A 20,953-nucleotide genomic window follows, 5' to 3' on the forward strand; every position below is an offset into this window, starting at 1 on the left:
TGTTTTTCTACTTAAGTTCCAGGATTTTAAATTACAGATTAGGGCAGAGGCCGGTAGAAGGAATCTACCATCATATCTACTTCTGATAGTAGATTCCTCATGGTAGGTTTCCTTTAAAGACCAGGGGACTTGGTTTATGTGAAGTACCGTATTTTCCTGATTATAAGGCGCATCGGACTACAAGGCGCATTATGAATAAAGGCCGGGTACCATGAATAGTTCCATATATAAGGCGCACCGGACTATAAGGCGCAATGTTAGGAGGAGGTCCGGGGTTGTGGTTTGAAAGCCGAGTGGAGAGGTCGCAACCAGCGACTCTCCACAGACCCGGCAAGAGGTGAGCGGTCACACAGGGAGATGGGGAAGGGGGTCCGTTCAGGTGCAGGAGGGCAGTGGACCCTACTTACATAGGTCCCCGCTACCGGAGACAGCAGATCTCCAGCAGGAACTGCAGACGCGGCAGAAGTTGGTTCGCGCTATGGCGCCTGTTGTTCGTGCCGCGTGGTCTGCAGTTCCCACTGGAGATCTGCTGTCTCCGGTAGCGGGGACCTAAGTAAGTAGGGTCTGCTGTCCTCCTCCAGTCACTGCCCTCCTCCATGCATAAGGCGCACTTTGGATTTAAAAGGAAATCTTAGGTTTTTATGTGCACCTTATAGTCCGGAAAATACGGTATCTGAAGTTTGACAATTGTTGGAGCCTATTTGAAAAATCTGGATTTATCAATGGTTGAATTCACTATGAAGGAGCCCACTTGGTGTTTAGCTATAAAAATGTGTGATTAATTGGTGTCTATTGCGTATAATTTGTCATTACCTCATCCTCAATGATTGAATTCTTGTGTAGTGCTGGAGAGCTGTTTTTGTGACAAAAGTATATTTTTACGTTAGTGTGTGCGTGTCATAAACAGGTTTCCTTTTTGCTTTACCAGCTGCTTCCTGTCATTGGTTGCTACCAAATAGCCTGCCATTATCCTTATGGTCCCCCTCCTCCATGTTGTTATACCCTGTCTTCCCAATGAAGTGCTGTATTGGTGACATTATTAGTAATAAGGAAAAAATCTGCCCTAGACCTAAAGTCCTCGTGTTTCCTTGGATGTTGTTGGATTTTTATTTGATCCAACAACTTCCAGTTCATTGTCATCTTCCATTCCCAAATTGTGGCTCATTTTTTTTTCCCGTTTGCTTGTACAATTAAATTTTTTTTTTTTTTTTTTATCATGTGATATTAGATATTTTGTTTCCTCCATAACCACATGTTTTCATCATTAATGTTGTGTGAGTTTTGTTTGGGATGAAAGACTGCTGTGTTCTCCATAAACTGGAGTCATCTGCCGGAGATCACATGATACATACAGGATGCAGGATTACGTGGATATGGCTGGCTTACTTTCACGCAGACAATTTTTTTTTTTTTTTTAATGTGGGTGTAATCCCCAGTTGACTTATAAATCTCTTATGTTTTAAGTGACAGAATAATCTGTCGGTTTAATACATTGTAACAAAAATTTGGATCATTAGATTTAAGAGCTCTGCAACTGCATTAAGTGCTATGGATAAATCTTGATGAATGCCAAATCATTGGGCCATTGCACCTTTATGTATATATGACGTTGCTGTCTACATACAAATAGTGTAGCATTGTGTAATGTTCTAGTATATTGTTGTAAGAAGTTGAATCATGATTGCTGTGGTGAAGCCAGTCCTGTGCCACACTGTGTTTTATACAGCTGTTGCTCTACAAGACCCACAATCCCATACACTTAACCTCTTAAATGCCAGCTGGTTCAAACCACAACATCTGTGGCATCTTAGGCATTTACTGTAATCGTGGTTTTGGCACCATATACCTTAACTAATGGGCAGCCAATAGGATTTAAGCAGGATGCAATAGGATGTCCCCAGGTACAAAACACGGCTATATCCAGGTTTCGCAGTTTATTATGCAAGGGATCATATGTTCGATTTCCCCCTATAGAGTTTTACAGTAAATAGCATTAAATGTTTGTTTTTATTTTATTATTTTTTTCAAAGCAGCATGTTCTTTTACTTCACTTGAAAAAAAACATAAAATGAAATTCGCTCTTGTGAAATACACAGGAGACTTTTCTAAAGAAGATTTACCACTGGTTTATAGTTATATTCACCATTAAAGCATTTGTCTTTTTTTTTTTAAACTATTTTTTGTAATGTGTGTGTATTAGTTATTTTACCAATATACATCTATTAAAATTTCACCACTGCTTTCTTGATAAAGTGCAGCCTCATCAGTCAGACATTCCTGGCCATAAAATGGCTGCAGATGGAGGGTCATGTGATCTCTGTCCATAAACAATCGCCCTGCCAGGAACTAAACGGTATTCTTGAATAGAAGATCTAGGTCCTGGCAGGGTGATTGCTTATGCTCAGAGATCACATGACCCTCCATCTGCAGCTATCTTATGGTTAGGAATCTGACTTATGAGCTAAGACAGGAGGCTTCATTTCACATATTCTTAAAGCAGAGCAGAACTATTAACAGATGTATATTGGTAAATTACCTAATATCCTGCCCCACACACTTTCACATTATAAAAAATCATGACTTAAAGTGGCACAGTAGGTAGAGGGAGGGGAAAAGTACAAATGGAGCAGGGATAAGTGGTAGACACCGGAGGGGTGCTAATTTTTAACCAACTTACAGAAGCAGAATTCCTAATATACTTTTAGTGGTATTTACCCTGTAGTGATCTACACAGCAACATTAAACATGTATTCCCATTTCGGCAAATTAATGTTATTGTGTGTGTGATAAAGTTATACAATTTTCCATTGTACTTTCTGCATCAATTCCTCATTGTTCTTTAAATCTGTGCTAACTGTCATTCTTTAGCAAGCTTCTATGTTTACTTCCCAATGGACAGAAATCTCACCATGGTCACACAGGTGCACGGCTCATTATCACAGAGCGTAATCAGCGCTGTGCCAAATAATGATCTGTGCACCTGTGTGATCATGGTTTATGTCCACTGAAAATAAACATAGAAGCTTTCTATAGAGCGACAGCAAGCAGAGTACTGTATACAGGACATGTATTGGAAAATGACAACTTTTTATTATTCAAACCTTTAACATTTCTTTGCTGAATTGGGGTTACCCCTTTAAGGTGAATACAGTTATTAACCAGTGGTAGATTTCCTTCAAGCAGGATTAGTTTCACAAGGATGAGGAGTGTTGCTGGTATTTGTCAGTGCCCCTGTGTAAGTCTATTCCCACATTAATGGTAGCTCATCCTGCTTGCTCTTCATTCCCACACAGCATCTGTGCATTGATCTGAGGGCTGCCGTTCTCTTGTTGGGGGTTACTGTAACATAACACTATGATGAAAACGCCTGTTATCTGGCACAGTTTGGCACCAGCGCCTGTCTGTGTTCTCTGTTCTGAGAAATGGTGTCTAGGCTTTGAGCCAAGGTCGGAACAGCAAATACCCATATTTCTATACACAATGCAACCAGGGAATCTTGGTATTATGGAGGTTTTCTTTATCAGTACATGCTGAAAAGTTCTAATATGCTAATTCCACTCCTTTTATCTTCATTCTGTGAACAGATTGGAACATTCTTGTTTTTTGCCAGAGGCTGGAAACTTGTACAGACCTAACAGGACTAGCTGAGAAATGAATACATGTATCTAATTCTAATGGTAGAAATTATTTATAAAACACATTTTAGAGGAAATCTATGACCAGGCAAACCCTATCAACAAACCTATAAAGAATATAATTTAATTAGTGCAGTGGTAGTCGCAGAAACGTATATGCATTTTCATTGCGCTTAATTCAAATTAGTACGTGTGACTGCGCTGTTAGAGGTACCAGATTGCTATGGCTACATCTCTCTTGGTGCTGAAAATTTGCCTAGTTGCAACCACATGGCGCCTTCCAATCCTTTGGGCTAGGTGGTGGTATATGGTACAGGTAATTTGAGGGAATTGCATGCTGTTCAGTATGGTAGAGGGTTTCAAAAAATTATTTTCCAAATATACAGTAACAATTTACAACATTCTTAATTCATAGTGCTTTGTCTTTCTCTTTTAGTGGGAAGTTGGTGTCTCCTAAATGGAAGAACTTCAAAGGCCTAAAGCTTCAGTGGAGAGATAAAATCCGTCTAAACAATGCTATCTGGCGTGCTTGGTACATGCAGTGTGAGTACACACCACAGCCCAGAAATGTCATAAGACATCTATCCTTTCCAGGTGTCTCTGCATATTGGAATTTAGGCTTGCACAACCACATCAGAAGTTGTTTTTGGTTTTTGTTTTTTTTCCATTCCTGTCTACTCTCTGTATAGTCCAACCTTTGTTACTTTTCATTCCTTGTTTTTACAGTGAAAGGGAACCTGCCATGTAAATAAACCCACCCATAATAATAATTATTAAAAACTGATTATAAAGCATTGTCCTTATCCCTAAATGGTCCCTTTCCACGGCTGCAATGTGAAAAAAAAAAATCAGTTTGTAAACTTATATTAGGTGAGCTGCATATGAGTCCAGTGAAGCCCTGCATATTGTGGTCACGTGCATTGCCCTGCCTCCTTGTTCCTAATTGACAGGTCTCGGTGTTACAGAACATGCTGCTATGTGGAACGTTGAGAGAGAGCTCTGATCCACATCATTTGACACTTGTCATGTGACCAGGGTGATGTAATCTCAGGTCCTGTTACATTCACACAGTCTACCCCAGTGGTGGCGAACCTATGGCACGGGTGCCAGAGGTGGCACGCAGAGCCCTCTCTATGGGCACCTGCGCCGTTGGCCCAACGCAGAGTTCTCCAGACAGGACTCAAGGCCTCCTGCAGTCCCAGGCAGCCCAGAACTCTAGAAGCTACAATGATAATCCAAACTTCTTCTCCTTCTTTCTACTGTGTTGGTGTCCTCAGGTGCCTATACAACTTAAACCTGTAACAGAGCAGGGAGTAATAAAGGTTTGCCATCACTGGTCTACCCCATGTATGTACATGATCACATTAAATCACAGCATGCCTCGATGGAGAATGTGGAGGAGTAGAAGTCCATGGAGGCAGCTGTGATCATGCCATGATACTGCCATATGATCTGATACATACATGGGGTAGATGTTGCAAAAGTAACTGGATAAAGGACCTTGGATGACATCGCCATGATCAGATGACATTCTAAAAAGAGACTAGGGCAATTCTGGAAAGATGTTTTAAATCTTATTTTGGATGGTTCTGCCGTCCACTCCTATGGTTTGAGTTTTGGGAAACATAAATGGCGATAACACAGCAGATGGAACACATTGTTCGGGATGAGTAGAATGTCAAGCTAGGGAACTTATAGCCATGTATTGGTTGTGTCCTGATGCTCCAGACATATAGTGTTTATTATAAACAGAAAGCAAATACAAAATTTGAACATATATGTGGTCCCTGGATAGATACTCCCGGACTGCCATCAATTCATCTGCGCCGTAATCCTGTTTCAGTATTTCTTGAAAACCTGCTGTATACGGTTACAACAAAATTTGTATAAGATATATATATCTCTTTGTAATATATCAGTATTCTTACATATTCTTTGCAACCTGTCCGGATTGTTTGGGATGGGGGGGTGGGGTGTCTGGCTGCTAGCGGGGGTCACTTAATCGGGTGCACTGTAATATTTTATTTCTGTTGCAGATTTTCCTCTGTTACTGGAATACGAGTTATTTAGTCCCAGTGACATGTAAAATACAACCCTTTTAAGCACATACTTGATCCGCTGACCTGGGTCTGCTCAAATCATCATCTTTCTTGTTTTGGGTTGTTTCCCTCAGTAGGTAGGAGACTGTGAAAATATAGGTTTAATATAAGCAGATAAAGGGCCTCTTTCTATATATTTGCAGTCTGTAAGAAATATCCACCCACTGTACTAATACAGATTGTTTTTGTGCTTACCAGATATAGAGAAGCGACAGAACCCAGTGTGTCATTTTGTGACCCCATTGGATGCATCTGTAGACTTTGATGAGCATAGAAGGCCAGAGGTATGAATGTCTGCTTTCTCTAATGATTCTGTGACCCTGATACTTTTCAGTATTTGATAACACGGCTAAATAACTGTTTGTAATGGCTACAACTATTGAAAGTGAAGGACTTCTTTTTAAATGACTTTTAAAGAGGTTGCCCTACTTTTTGAAAAACCTTAGTAGATGGGCTAGGGATGGCTTTAAAACCTTTACTCATCTCCTCTGGCACCCACCCATCCCCATGTCCTAGTGCTGTATCAGGCGCTGGGTAGTCGTGCCAGGAGTCAGAGCGAAGGTGCCGTGCTCATGTAAACAAACGGGCACGACTCTGACGGACCGCGGCATCAGAGACCGGGAGCGCCAGAAGAGGCAAGTAAATGTTTTAAAAAAATAAAATAATTTTAAAAAAGACCTCCCCTAGCCCACCTTCTAACTTTTTCAAATGATTGGACAACCTCACAGCATTTGACTCAAATCAATATTGAAAGTAATCAAAATGGCAGGATACCAAATTCAAGTATTAAAAGAAAAAAATAGTAATAATTCCGCCATTTACTGTCCGACTACGATTGGTGTGAGATGTACAGGTTATAGTAGGAGAGCAGGGGCCAGAATGAACTATGACAGTTGAGTGATGCTCTTAATTCCATAGCCATTCTAATGAAAGATGGGGAGCTTAAAGGGCTCATATAGTTTAGACTCAACTGAATAGGTGTTGTCATTTAAAAATCCTTTGCCTGCGGGATATTGTAGCATAATGTTATGGGAGATGATCTGTTACCAGAGGTGTATGGCATCTGCCTTCTTCTGCCCCCCCCTCCATTTAGCACATATGTGCTGCTCAGCTATGTCTGTGTATGCAGAGTTCATCAGAAATGCTAGACTATTCAAGGGGTATTCCAAAAATGTTCAAATGTTGGAAGAAGACAACCTTGGAAGCATATACATCGGCACCCTAAGGTGCATGGATGGCAATCACTTTCCTCAGCAGTCACTTACCATTCCATGAGGCCAGTAATTGGCCTCATGGTCCTTTGAACAATAGACTTGTCTTAATTAATTTTGGGTCCAGCTCGATTTAGTCTAGATTTGGGAAAAATCTGCACTTGGTGTTGTAGTATTTTATTATATGTACATATTTTGGTTTTATATGCTACAATTCAGTCAATCGCTGTTTAAAACCCAGTATCCTGCCTTTCTTATAGGCTATTGCAACAGAAGGAAAGTACTGGAAAAGAAGAATTGAGATAGTGGTGAGAGAATATCATAAGTGGAGAACCTACTTCAAGAAAAGGGTAAAATTTGTATTTCTTTTTCAATAGTATTTTTCTTAGCCTGTAAACAACATGGTTGGGCAATATTTAAACCCTTTCCTATACTCTTCTTGGGGCTTTTAGACAATCAAATTAAGTTTTTGTATTCCACCTAAGTGGTCCATTTTGTAACTACTATATGCCGTGATCACTGCTTTTTATATCCCTTGTAATATTTTTCATCTGGAGCTGTCACGGGCAAAGGAAGGTGCTGGCGATACTCGTCAGTGCCAGAGATACATGTTACAAGATAATGATGAATTTTGCCACAGGAGCTTTCCTTATTACTTTAGCATGCCCCGAGCAGTAACTGTTTTTTTTTCCCCTCACAATGGGATACCTGTTTGCGTGCCAAGGAACTGCTTATGCCATGAATAGTGCCAGGGGATTACAGGGAGTTGATGACCAAATATGAATTTCTTTTTATTTCACAGTTACAAAAGCACAAAGATGAAGATCTCTCCAGTCTGGTTAAAGTGAGTAACTCTTCCCATTCAAAACAATCTGGTTAGAGCAGAATGTGAGGACTGTGCACATCGCCAGGAACATATTGCCACATCCATTACACAACGGGTCTTCTTTTCACGATTGATACAAAAACCGTTGACTTTTAAGAAGTGTTTAGTAGCTGGATGGCAGCAGTCTGTTTTCGGCCGAGCCACAAAGTTCTTCAGAAATTCTGTGTTATCTTACAGGCTAAAAATATCATTTATAAAAAGAATATTCCTGTGTCCTGCAAATTCATAGGATAAATGAATTGTAAGATTTTATACAAGAAGCTGTTGTAGATATTATTTGTCAAAGGCATCATTATCCATTGTTCATAATGACAATCATGATCATATGTTTACGGCACCATTCACGAAATCGAATTTGGGGGGCCATGAGCTATCCGCACAAATTATGGCTAGCTCATGGCCCCAGGGACAAATCAAAATTTTGTCTGACCACAAAATCTGGTAGAGGCACCAAAAGAATGAAGCCCAGACAAGGTACTCGGTTAGTGACCATGTAATAGGGTCCCCCCCTTAGGCCTCATGCACAAAAATTAAAAAAATAAAGTAACAATTTGTGGCCAGAAGAAGGTTCCTAGATTTCTAAAATTAATTATAGTAATTAATATACAACCCCCTCAGTAATTAATAAATGTACAGCCTACAGTAATAAATATACAGCCCCCCCAGCAACTTGTATACAGACCCCAGTAATTAATATATACAACCCCCTCAGTAATTAATAAATGTACAGCCTACAGTTATAAGTAGGCAGCCACCCAGCAACTAATATACAGACCCTGGTAATTAATATATACAGGTCCTAATTAATTAATAAATATGCAGCCCCCCAGCAACTAATATACAGACCCCAGTAACTAATATATACAACCCTCTCAGTAATTAATAAATGTACAGCCTACAGTAATAAGTAGGCAGCCCCCCCCAACAACTAATATACAGACCCCAGTAATTAATATATACAACCCCCTCAGTAATTAATAAATATGCAGCCCCCCAGCAACTAATATACAGACCCCAGTTATTAATATATACAGCCCCATCAGTAATTAATAAATAGTCAGCCCCCAATGTACAATGGACCAGCCGCCCAGTAACTAATATACTAGTTACTAGGGGGCTGTATTTTCTACACTGTATACAACCCACAGTATACAATATACAGTCATTTGATGGCCCAAATTGCCCACACCTGGTGGGGGCCCATTTAATGGCAAAATAAATACATTTATTGTGAATTTATGATTTCGCAATAAAAGTTTGCATCAAAGCTCCATACATTGCTAAGAATTGGGTTTTTACAAGACTTAATACAAATGTGCCAGATTGTATCTTGATCACTGCCGTAGATTTCACACTTTGTAAAGCAGTGACAACGGTATGTATTCTAAAGTACACTGCAAATTTGGCATATAATACAGTGGGGGAGATTTGGCAGAAGTGTCTGGGATAAAAAAAAAAAAGTCTTAGTTGCTCTTGGCAACCAATAAGAGCTCAGCTTTCATTTTCCCTCAGCAGTTTTAAACTTCAAGAAGAGCTCTGATTGGGGGAAAAACACTTCCAGTTGCTCATGGCAACCACACACTTCTGAGAAATCTCCCCTAATGACTCTATAATACATAGTAAATGGATTTTGCTTTTTTTTGAAGGACGATGATGTTGTTCCTTGGCATACCAGTGTGGATGGCAGAGAAACCCCTGTGCCAATGGAAGAGGAGCCTCTTCTGGACATGGAGATGCTTATGGCAGAATTCAGTGACACTTTATTTTCTACTATTTATTCACATCAGCACAACCCAAAAGAGATTGGTGAGTATATTTCCCTAAAGTACTGCGGCCCCTTTTAGTGTAATCCATTAAACCAATGTGCTACTAACTTCCAAATTATACCAATGTATAGAAAAGTATTTTTTCTGTGCCTTTATTATTGTAAATGAAATGTGGAATGTCATTTACTAGGGGATATGTGCTAATCCTCTTCTATCAATTACAGCACATTCAGGAAATGCAGATATGATCCAGCCAGAGCTTTTTCCACTGCAGCCCAACCTAGACTTGATGGATACATTTGAATCCTTTCAAGGTTAGTAACTCTGCTGTATTTGTACATCTCTCTAACAACCATTGTATAAGTGTTCATGACATGTGAGTCAGTCGGCGTCTGTAACCTGGTATAAGGAAATAAAACTCTTCACTGCCTCATAATAGGAGGAAATGGCATTTGAGCTTTAAGGGTAAATAAACAAACAAGTTTAGCAGGGAAAAATAATCTTTTATATAGCACCATCCTATTCCGTAGCGCTTTACAACTCAATGGTGACATTGCCTAAAGAACTTCCTTTTCACATGGACTGGTAGCAGTGAGTAAGACCTCCACATGTCCTGGAGCATCTACTATGCTTCTGTTATTCCTCTTGGAAATGTTTGTTTTAATTGACCATACTGTGTGTAATTATATGTTGGCAGTGTTGGGACAGTGCCCAATGTGTGTAGGAACAATCCCCATTAAGGGGAATAGAAGCAGCACATTGTGGATGTATTGATACCATTCCAGGGACAATAGCAGGAAGGGCTTGATTCCACACCGTTATTTTACAAATAATACAATGTTAAGATACATAGGACATAGTTTGGATTTGATCCTCAAATTTTACAAAAACTTGACCATTACTGCAGGGACTTCACACTACAGTAATACTTATACCACCCGGGGTGTGCCATGATTTTGAAGTGAGATATTGTCCCCAAAGAAAAATGTGTCTAGAAGCTGTCCATAAGGCTAATTATTACAGTTTAGCTCAAACAAATCTAAAATATATATTTTTTTTTTCTTCACAGATATTTTCTCTTCCAAGTCTCTCTCATCCACTTTATTTAATTCTTCCCCTTCTGTAACTGCCGTCCCGATGCCTGACCCCTCTTTGCGTTCCTGTAATCAGTCATTGGCGGTGAGATTTTTTTTATCTGTACTTTAGTTCTTCATGATTTTAAGCAGGGCCGCGAAGTCAGTCGGTGACAATTTTGATGGAGTTGGAGCTGTTATAAAATGGATCGACTCAAACTCCTCAAAGATGTAATAAATCTTAAAAATGTTTAAATTTCCTTTAAAGTAAACCTACCATGAGCATTCTACTATCTACTTCTGCTTCCCTCTGCCCCAATCTGTAATTTAATAATACTGGAACCTAACCTAACTTGTTAAAAACTTTTATTTTAGTAATATGTAAATTAACTGCAGAGGCTACTGGGCTATGTACTATCCTTAGCTCCCAGTGCTTGGCCCTGCTAGTACACGCCCCAGTAGCCTCTGCAGTTAATTTACATATTACTAAAATAACGTTTTCAACAAGTTGGGTTAGGTTCCAGGATTATTAAATTACAGATTAGGGCAGAGGCAGACAGTTGGAATCTACCATCAGATCTACTTCCGATGGTAGATTTCCTTTAAATATCTGTTTTATTCCTGATCTAAGGCTACATTCACACTGACGTATGGAGGACTTATATACGGCCGATATGCGTCCTCCATAGACGTCAATGGGCGCCGTACTGCTCCGTACCCGGAAAAAGTTAGGACCTGTCGTATCTTTCTCCGTAGTATAGCGCTGTGCGCCATATGTTCCTATGGAGAGGGGCGGGGGTGAGCTGCGCTCGCCTCCTCCTCCTCTCCCCGTACACTGCCGTTGCCCGCTATGGTATGGTACATGCTGACAACGGCAGTGTGAATATAGCCTAAGAGTGAGCAACATTTATATTGGTCGAAGGGCCATACTGCCAAGCTGAACTTGCAGCGATGTACCAACAACCATAGTCAAGTACACAATTCCAACCGCAAAATTATAAATGCCACAGTACAGCAATAAATACCACCCCAGAAACCAAATACTGCATTCAGAGCATACAAGAACAGTGCAGACTCCAGAGCAGATGATAACAGTACTGGAGACCACATTGCAGGCTTAAAATACTGGAGACCCCCATAGAAGACAAATCCTCTCCTTTCCTGGCTCCTCTTCCCTGCACCACTCTGCAGATTCTTTACTCCCCTGCTTTCTGTCTTATGTGGCGGCATCGGGGACCAGTGGCAGAACTTTGCCGGGAGCAGGAGAGATCACAGGAGCTGACAAGTAGTTACCACGCCTGCGGGTGCTCTTCTCTGGGTCCTGACACATAAAACCAGTGTCGGTAGTCGGGATAAGCGAAGCAGCAGGAGAGGATCTGGGAGCAGTGAGAATTTTTGTTGCGTTGCACACTACCCTGCCTTCAGCACAAATAATCTGCCATCAATTATGTTAATCTGAGAGATTTTTATCTTCTGAGCCTAGAATCATGGAGACTTCTAGTAAAACCTGGTGTGATTATCTTCTCCTAAATATTGAGTTATTGTTTTGATTCTGCATGATATTGGTGTGGTATTGTAATAGTTTTGTAATAAATGACGTTCTTAACCCAACCTTTTTTTCTGTTGTAGCCTCCTGCTTTGCCATCAAGCACACTAGCACAAGTCAATCTTGATGAGGAGTTAATCCCGTCCCCAGGTCCTCCTTCCATCCTCCCTCGAGTACCTGATGTGAGAAGGGAGCGAGCATCCAGTCTAGGCAGCATTTCTGCTGTGCATGGGCCAGTCAAGTTTAACTCGGAGACTGCAATAAGCAGCCAGCACGGTTTTGTCCCAGTTTTCCCCCCTCCAGTGACGATCTTCCAGACCCCCTCTGCACCACCAGCCGTGCCTCCAAATCCTCGCCTGGCACCCCAGCCTTCCTTTATTAGCCAAGACGGTGATAAATTCCCAGTGTGTAGCTCCTCAGTTATCACGCACACTGCCTCCGCTACACTTACCCATAATCCTTCTGCAACTACCTTCAGCCGGAGCCAGAACCTCATTCTTGCTACTCAGCAACAAGTGCCTTGCAACATTTCACTGCAACCTGCAGGGGTTGCCCAACAAAACGCCCCTAACACGTTCTTTGCAATCTCCAACTCTGGAGCCAAGAAAAGGCAGCCTCAGAAAATTGTGCCTGCTCCACAGCCAGATACCGTGTCTTTGCTTTTTACTCCTGGTAAGATCATTTATAGCACTAAAGCAATAACTGTAAATGTGATGACCAATTGCAATATGAACATGCATATGAACAGGTTTGTATATCAAACACTACCATCAGGAACCCCCTTTTTTTGATTTTTAGTTCATAGTTCCAAAGGTAGATTTCCAAAGTGTGGCTCATCCGTTCACATCTTTTATAATGTATTAGAATGCAGGCTATAACCGTTATAATATAGATCTGCAAAGTCTACTCTGGCATTCTGGGGCATCTGCTCTCCTTCTGTAAGTTCTCCTAGAAATGTTTAGTTTTACCATTCTGTGTGTGATTATAAATTGGCAGTGTTGGTACAGTGCCCAATGTGTGTTAGAACAATCCCCATTACTCTTGGCGTTCCCTGCCACCTTCACAGTGGCTCCCGGGCTCACCACGAGTCCCTGCACTGCAGAGGCTAATCGGGAAGTGGAGTAGCCATAGCCCCCGAGGCTCACAAACTGCCTCCAGTAGGCTATACAACTGATTTGTATATCTGGATTATAACATTTATAACTTGATGGGCAGCATTGTAACAAATTATAAGAGGTGCAGGGATGAGCTACACTTCAGAAATCTACCTATGGAATTACATAAAGTAGTTTCCCAACATTAGATTTCACTTTAAAATATTTAGTTGGCTAAAGTCGTTGCATAGCATCAGGATAACCAAACCGAGAAGGATACTTTATTGTGTTTGTCTTGCATTTGAGGAAAAAAAGAGTTTGTCAGTGTTTTCATGATGCCCTGTGGCTCCCAGATTTAAATGAGATGAAGTCTGAATGTGTTCTTGCTAGATGCAGGTGTGATATGTAAACAGCAGCAGGGTAATTGTTACCCCAATAATAGTTATGCCAAAATAGAATTTAGATCCTTGACTCAAAATTAAAGAGCAGCATAGATCTTTTTTCATTGTATTTATTAAAGGAAACCTACCACTGCTCGCATGATTTCATCATGGTGGTAAGTTGTTTCAGATTAAATCAAATGAAAAGACGAGGGGGCACTGTCTCCGTTTGGAGAAATCAAGGTTTAATCACCGGGGACGACAGGGCTTTTTTACTATGAGAACGGTCAATCTGTGGAATAGCCTGCCTCGGGCGCTGGTCACAGCAGGGACAGTAGAGCGCTTCAAGAAGGGTCTAGATGCCTTTTTAAACCTAAATAACATTGATGGTTATGTTCTATAGAATTGTTTCCCCTAAATCCCTTCCTCATCCAATCCCTTCACTTCCTTGGTTGAACTTGATGGACAAGTGTCTTTTTTCAACCGTATAAACTATGAGCAGACCACCCAGTAGGCTACTTAATGCTGATGCCGGCACATAGTGTAGTTAGGCTCGGCGAACTTTAGTTTTGCTAAAAAAACTATTTTCTTACATATGTAAATGAGCCCTCCAGTGCTACCCTACGTCATCTTTGGCTGGCGATGGCTTCTGATGTTTAGTTATTCACGCCTTCTTCATATTACCCATCCTCCTTCAGGTGCCGAGAGCCGTGACGTCACCAAGCTCTCGGCACCTATCGCCGGCCGGCTTTGCAAGACTTAGTGCTTGCGCATGCGCGATAAGTGCCGGGAGCACGGTTAATATGAAGGAGGCGGGAATAATTAAACATCGGAAGCCATCGACAGATGACGTAGGGTAGCACCGGAGGGCTCATTTACATATGTAAGAAAATCGTTTTTTGGTTTTTTTTTTGCAAAACTAAAGTTCGCCAAGCCTAACTACACTATGTGCCGGCATCAGCATTACGTAGCCTACAGGGTGGTCTGCTTGCATGATGAAATCATGCAAGCAGTGGTAGGTTTCCTTTAAATATAAATATGGGTAAATGGGGACACCTAGTGGTAGATACCTGGTACAGCAGTGTGTTAAGGCAGTAGCATTTGACTTCCTTGGATCTGCAGATATAGCCTTTATTGCCAGCGTGGTCCTCAATCTTTCCTTACCTCACATGCAATACCATTTAGTTTTATGCCTTATTATCCCCTTTAGTGCATTTGGATGGCAACCACATGTCGCTGCTCATGTTACTTGGCCAGGACAGGAAAAGGGGCTTGATAGATAAAAAAAAAATTATTCCAAAATATCTGAAATACAAATGGATACTATACAAAATACATAGATCCAAATACTTACGTAGACACAACTAGCACAAACAGAAAAGTATAAAAGATATGCATAGAAAGGAAGAGTTATACTATGTTGGTCCCGTTAGGAGGCTTATGTACACCTTCCATGTGCAAATCTTGGTGTACATTGAGCTGCAGGACACTACTATCTATACATTACTTTACTCTATTACTAACTATTAGACAGCATTATTGAATCTGCGTCTTTGTAAATATGAATTATTACATGGGCTTCTGTCTCTCTCAGCACACTTTTCAGGTCAGACTCAAGCTGTGATCGTATCTCCTGCCTCCCTCAAGACAGATACCATGCTAGCTCCAAGGATTACACAGTCCAATGTTGTCATCACACCAGCTGGACTCCAAGGAGTAAGAGGCTGTCCATTATTTTCTGTATACTCTTACACCATTGCTTGCATGATTAAGGAATTAAATGTTATATGGACTAACTTCACTGGTGGGAGAAATATTTACTGTATTTTTGTATTGTATGTCCTGTTACAAGTGATCAATGTTTTTATATGTAGCTGCATGTAGAGCCCACATAAACTACTACATCTCCTTCTGCCAGGCCTCTGGAATGTCGGAGTTCCATGGAAGTATTCTTGTCGGGCCAGCTAAGCAAACTCAGGGCAACCAGAAGTCCCCGTCTGCTGTTTCTCGAATCTTTTCCAGTCCACCTCAAGAAAACGTGGTGAAGAGAGAGATGACCCCATTACACAACTGCAGCACGGTGCCCTCACCTTCATCCTGTGAGCTCAGGAGAATACACCATGCTATGATGTATTTAATGGCAGTATATAAGTTATTCTTCTGTATGTAGGTTGTCCATTTGGTTATAGACTTCCTTATGCAGCTAGTGATGGATTGTCTAGTGCTGGATTGTTGGTTGAGTAAAATATATATACACCTTAGCCATAGCTGTGTGCACTCTCCCAGTCCTATGAGAATTTGCTATGTTGAATGATATTTTGAGTGTGTGTTTGATGGTATCCTCCTCTACCAATGCTCTTCATTTAAGGGGATTCCACCATAATTTTTAGGCCTCATGCACTTAAAAAAAAAAATTGTGCTGTATTTTTTTTTTCCATAAGCTGGCTGCAAAAACATTGGTCAGCTCCCGATCCCCAGAGCCTTCTATTGTGCACAGTCATGGTGCAGTGAGGCACATGGTTGATTTATAGGCCAAAGAAAAGAATCTATATCTTTCTATACTAAGAAGGTCATAAGGCTGACCCTAAGCCCACCATATGTGCCAGCTATTTGGAGTGTATATACAAAACACTGTTGACTAATGGCACCACCATTCTGTAATCTTGATTTGTTGAGCTGAAACCTTTGCCTTTGTTTGTTTGTTGAGCCTGGCCGGAGCCTGGAGTATGACTTTATTTGCTCACAAAATACCTATATTTTCTCTTCCCTGTTGACACAAAAGATGGATTGGCACATGTTTTAGTCCCTCACTGGGTGCTATGAGTTTGTTGTTAAGCAGAAAGCATTTTTGAAGATGGGCTTTAATATATTTTATTATTATTTCTTGCTGTACATGAATTTCTTTTTGTCACATTTTGTATTTTTTGTTTAAGACCGAGATTGTCAGAGCTCGAGACAAGGATCGCCATGTGCATCTGAACACAGCCTCAGTCCACCGCATAGCTCAGGAAAAAACCCTGCTGACCATCAAAGCTCTACCCTCAAGGTATAGAAGCAGCGCTTCAGCTATCAGAGATTTCATCAGCAGCATACTTGTCAAAGTGCTTTGTAAAACCTTGATTTTACACAGAATACTTCCAGCTAGCGCCATTGCAACTGTGTGCTGCCTTTTACACTGTGTTGAAAACTTCAAGGACAGTTTTCAGTGGTCCTTTAAAGAGGGGAAGGTAGATCCTTTAAATAAGTATAAGTTGTTTAAAAAGGGGGGAAATAAGATTTGTTAGACCAGGTCGTCCTTCCGTTTCTCTGCAGCTTACTTGCTCATCGGTTGAATCTTCAGTGGTAGAAAGTCATTGGCATCTTGGCTGATCTGCGACCATGGCCACTCCATTCCATCATAAGTGGCTGTATTGTAGCACCTGTTTTAACTATTTCTCATCATAGCCAGCAGGAATTTTTCCACTATTTTATGACTCAGTAGTTGCTGTTGGGATCATAACCAGACAAACTAGCCTTTTCTTCCTTGCATTGAGTTTTGGAGTCTTTCTGGTGTTGCTGCAATTGCATATCTGAAAAACCCCACAAGAACTTCCATTTTGGAGACTCTTACCCAGTCATATAGCCATCACAATCTGCCTTTTAGTCCTTCAGTTCTTTACGATTTCCCATTTTTTATGTGAGACTGTGAACTTGCAGCCTCATGCAGTATATCCATCCCCATTGTACAAGGCAGTGAATGTTATTCTCTTTACCTATCAGTGATCTTAAGGTTTTAGGCAGATTTGTATCAAAGTGAAACTAGTTTTGGGAAAAGAATGCAGAGAATTTGGGCAAACGACACACAACGAACCGAGATAAATGCACCATGCTGATTGTGTAAAAGACCAATAACATAACTTCGTCACTTTCTGATTGAGATCAAATGTTGCATGCAATGGCGGGTGAGCCACTTTCCTAAAAAAGGCACAGTTATTGCCATTTTCCCTGTAACAGAAGTGACATTTAATAAGAGTTCCTAAACCTGATGTTGAGTGTTCCTGTCTTGTAAACACCAATGCGAAAAAAAAATTAAAGGGATCCCAAGTGTTCATACTTCCAAACCAATTGCTTTCTTACAGACGCAAAGGTTGAAGCATATTTCTGCAGAACAGAAGAGGAGATTTAATATAAAACTTGCCTTCAACACACTAAACAGCTTTGTGTCCTCAAGCAACAAACCGGTAAATGTCCATGTGTTTAACCATGGAATACATTGTGAATTGTGATGTATTATGTGTTTCACATGAAATATACCCTAGTAAGTTTACCTAGATGTTTACCATAAAATCGTGAAAGGACAATTGTCATGCAAATATTCTGGAAAATGCTACTATATTTATACAAATAAGATCTTGCTATTCAAAATATTCTAATACCAAAAGCCAAATACCCCGGTTCTATAATGAACCAAGATGAAAACGAATGTTGCAGATGTGACGGGCCCAAGAGGCTTAAGGGGCCCATAAGGGGTTGTTTTCCCATATGAGAAGACTAGTGCTATAAACCATACATTATAGTGGGGGGCCTGGACCAGACTTTGTACTGGGGCCCATCAGCTGCAAGTTGCTCCAGTGAATGTTGGTACATCGCCTACTCCCACCCATGTGGTCTTTTAACAGTTAGGGGATGACACCTAGCTCCCCTTGATCGTTCCTTGTTCTCTAACAGATCAGCCATGCAATTACGCTACAGAAAACAGTGGAGTATATTGCCAAACTTCAGCAAGAGAGAACTCATGTGTTAGAAGAAACCAGACGACTCAGGGAAGAGGTGGAAGAGTTGCATCATGCAATAAGGTATGTGTGTCCCTGTCCCTAAACAAAATATCTTATGGAATGAAACTGCCAAAAATATTTTTAAGTCTTGTAGTAAAATCTCCTAAAACCTGTGACAAATTAATGAAATTCAATATCCATAAATATATCTTGTTTTTACCTGGGCATCTGAGGACACATTGATTACACTTGCTCTTTTTTAGTTGTTGTCAAGAACAGCTTCCAGCCACTGGGGTACCAGTCACTCCTCAGAGGGTTGAGCACACAAGGGATCTGTTTGACAAGTATGTGAAAAGCAGAACACTTGAAAACTGGAAGTTCTGGATTGTATCCTTTTTTCCTTGTTGTGTGTTTCTCAAAATTTACAAGATCATATTGCACAGTCTAAGCTACAATGCTTCGGCTTGATATGTAAACATTACCTCTCCAATTATGTCTTTATGATCTTTGTGGGGTACACGATGTAGAGAACCAGTCACCATTGGCAAAATGTTTACTGACCTCATTTCACTGCTGCTGAGTTCCAAGGGGATGGTAATCTGTTATTTGGGAGGGGGGTGTCTCAGTGAAAATTAATCTTTATATAGTGCACAAACGAAAAGTTGCAGAGGCCCATTACAGCTGGATTGCAAAGATGTCTTTCTGCCGTTTTTGAGCATTTGCATTACCATATGTTTGTGTGTTTTAACCCCTTAAGGACGCAGGGTATTTTCGCTAATTTCTCGCTCTCCATCTTCAAAAATCCATAACTTTTTCATTTTTCCGTGTATAGAGCTGTGTGAGGGCTTCTTTTGTGCGTAACAAATTTTACTTTCCCATGATGTTATTTATTATTCCATGCCATGTAGTGGGAAGCCGCAAAAAAATTCCAAATGTGGAAAAATTTAAAAAAACTGCATGTGCGTCATGTTCTTGTGGACTCAGTTTTTACGACTTTCACTCTGCGCTCCAAATAACACCTCTACTTTATTCTTTGGTTCGGTACGATCGCGGTGATACCAAATTTATACAGGTTTTATTGCGTTTTAATACATTTTCAAAAATTAAACGAATGTGTACAAAAAAGAAAAAAAAAATTTGCCATCTTCTGACGCGAATAACTTTTTCATACTTTGGCACATGGAGCTGTGTGAGGTGTCATTTTTTGTGAAATGAGCCGACGTTCTCATTGCTACCGTTTTGAGGACTGTGCGACATTTTGATCATTTTTTATTACATTTTTTTATGTCATCTAAAAAGGTGTAAAAGTCGCGTTTTGGACATTTGGGCGCCATTTGCCGTTCCAGAGGTCACCGCCGGCAATAACCGTTTTTATATTTTGATAGATCGGGCATTTTGGGACGCGGCGATACCTAATGTGTCTGTGATTTTTACTATTTATTTTATATTATAAATTATATTATATTTTATATTTTATATCAGTTCTAGGGAAAGGTGGGTGATTTGAACTTTTTTTTTTATTATTTTTTTTTACATTTTTTAAACTTTTTTTTTTTTTCTTTTCTTTTTTTCCCCACTATTTCTTAGACCCTCTAGGGTACATTAACCCTAGATGGTCTGATCGCTCCTGCCATATACTGCAATACTACTGTATCGCAGTATATGGCATTTCTGCTCACTATACATTACAATGAGCCACAGGCTCATTGTAATGCATGTGCAGAAGCCATGTATCCTTGGGTCAAACGAAGACCCGAGGCTACCATAGCAACCGATCGCCGCTCGGGGGAGCGGCGATCGGAGGTAAGATGGCGGCGCCCATGCGCCACCAAATTTAAAGTGCCGCCGGCGACTTTGCCGGCGGCAAAGAAAAGGTTAGCACCCGCGATCGGTGCAAGCACCGACCGCGGGTGATAGCGATGGGTCTTTGCTGCGATATGCAGCAAAGCCCATCTCTGTATGAAGAAGGCTCAGCCCGTGAGCCTTCTTCACACAACCTTCACAGCTCCATGGCGGATATATCCGTCACGGAGCGTGAAGGGGTTAAAGGAAATTTACCATTTGTTTTTATGCATTGTGAACATACCTTGAGAAGGTTGTAGGGACACTGATGCAGAAACATGTCGTCTTTAATCCCTGAATTGAGTGGTTATGGTCAAAAAACAATTAGAAAATCCAGGACCTTGGAAAAACTGGGTGCCCTGGCTGCCGTACATAAACAAATTACTTCTACATACACAGGAGCTGCCTGAACTGTCCAGGCGAGACTAATCAACCCGTAGCTGGATGAGTCATATACAACAGCGACTGATTACTTCTGCCTGTCAGGGACAACACAGTGATGACCTATTCTCTGCTGGGAGGGACCATTGCTGGAGCAAGGCACAATTGGGGTAAAAGGAGAGCGCTAGGGCAGCCACAGGAGTGACAGAGCCTTATTATCATAACTTTATAATTGTTTTTTGAACAAAACTACTCTGATCAGGGATTAAACAAGCTGTGTTTCTGC

General features: G+C 40.8%; 1 protein-coding gene across 1 annotated transcript in view; it reads left to right on the plus strand.

The window, feature by feature from the left end:
- MLXIP (MLX interacting protein) overlaps positions 1–20,953 on the plus strand; it is a 42,007-nt gene that overhangs the window by 15,907 nt on the left and 5,147 nt on the right. The window contains exons 2-15 of the mRNA XM_072143750.1: positions 4,072–4,178; positions 5,933–6,018; positions 7,206–7,295; positions 7,748–7,789; positions 9,478–9,637; positions 9,822–9,911; positions 10,667–10,776; positions 12,300–12,888; positions 15,285–15,406; positions 15,609–15,789; positions 16,624–16,736; positions 17,809–17,910; positions 18,398–18,525; positions 18,708–18,831. Of these exons, the coding sequence (XP_071999851.1) occupies positions 4,072–4,178; positions 5,933–6,018; positions 7,206–7,295; positions 7,748–7,789; positions 9,478–9,637; positions 9,822–9,911; positions 10,667–10,776; positions 12,300–12,888; positions 15,285–15,406; positions 15,609–15,789; positions 16,624–16,736; positions 17,809–17,910; positions 18,398–18,525; positions 18,708–18,831 (2,044 nt within the window). The remainder of the gene's footprint in view (positions 1–4,071; positions 4,179–5,932; positions 6,019–7,205; positions 7,296–7,747; positions 7,790–9,477; positions 9,638–9,821; positions 9,912–10,666; positions 10,777–12,299; positions 12,889–15,284; positions 15,407–15,608; positions 15,790–16,623; positions 16,737–17,808; positions 17,911–18,397; positions 18,526–18,707; positions 18,832–20,953) is intronic.

The sequence above is a fragment of the Engystomops pustulosus genome, chromosome 1, assembly GCF_040894005.1.
Source record: "Engystomops pustulosus chromosome 1, aEngPut4.maternal, whole genome shotgun sequence".
Taxonomy (NCBI): domain Eukaryota; kingdom Metazoa; phylum Chordata; class Amphibia; order Anura; family Leptodactylidae; genus Engystomops; species Engystomops pustulosus.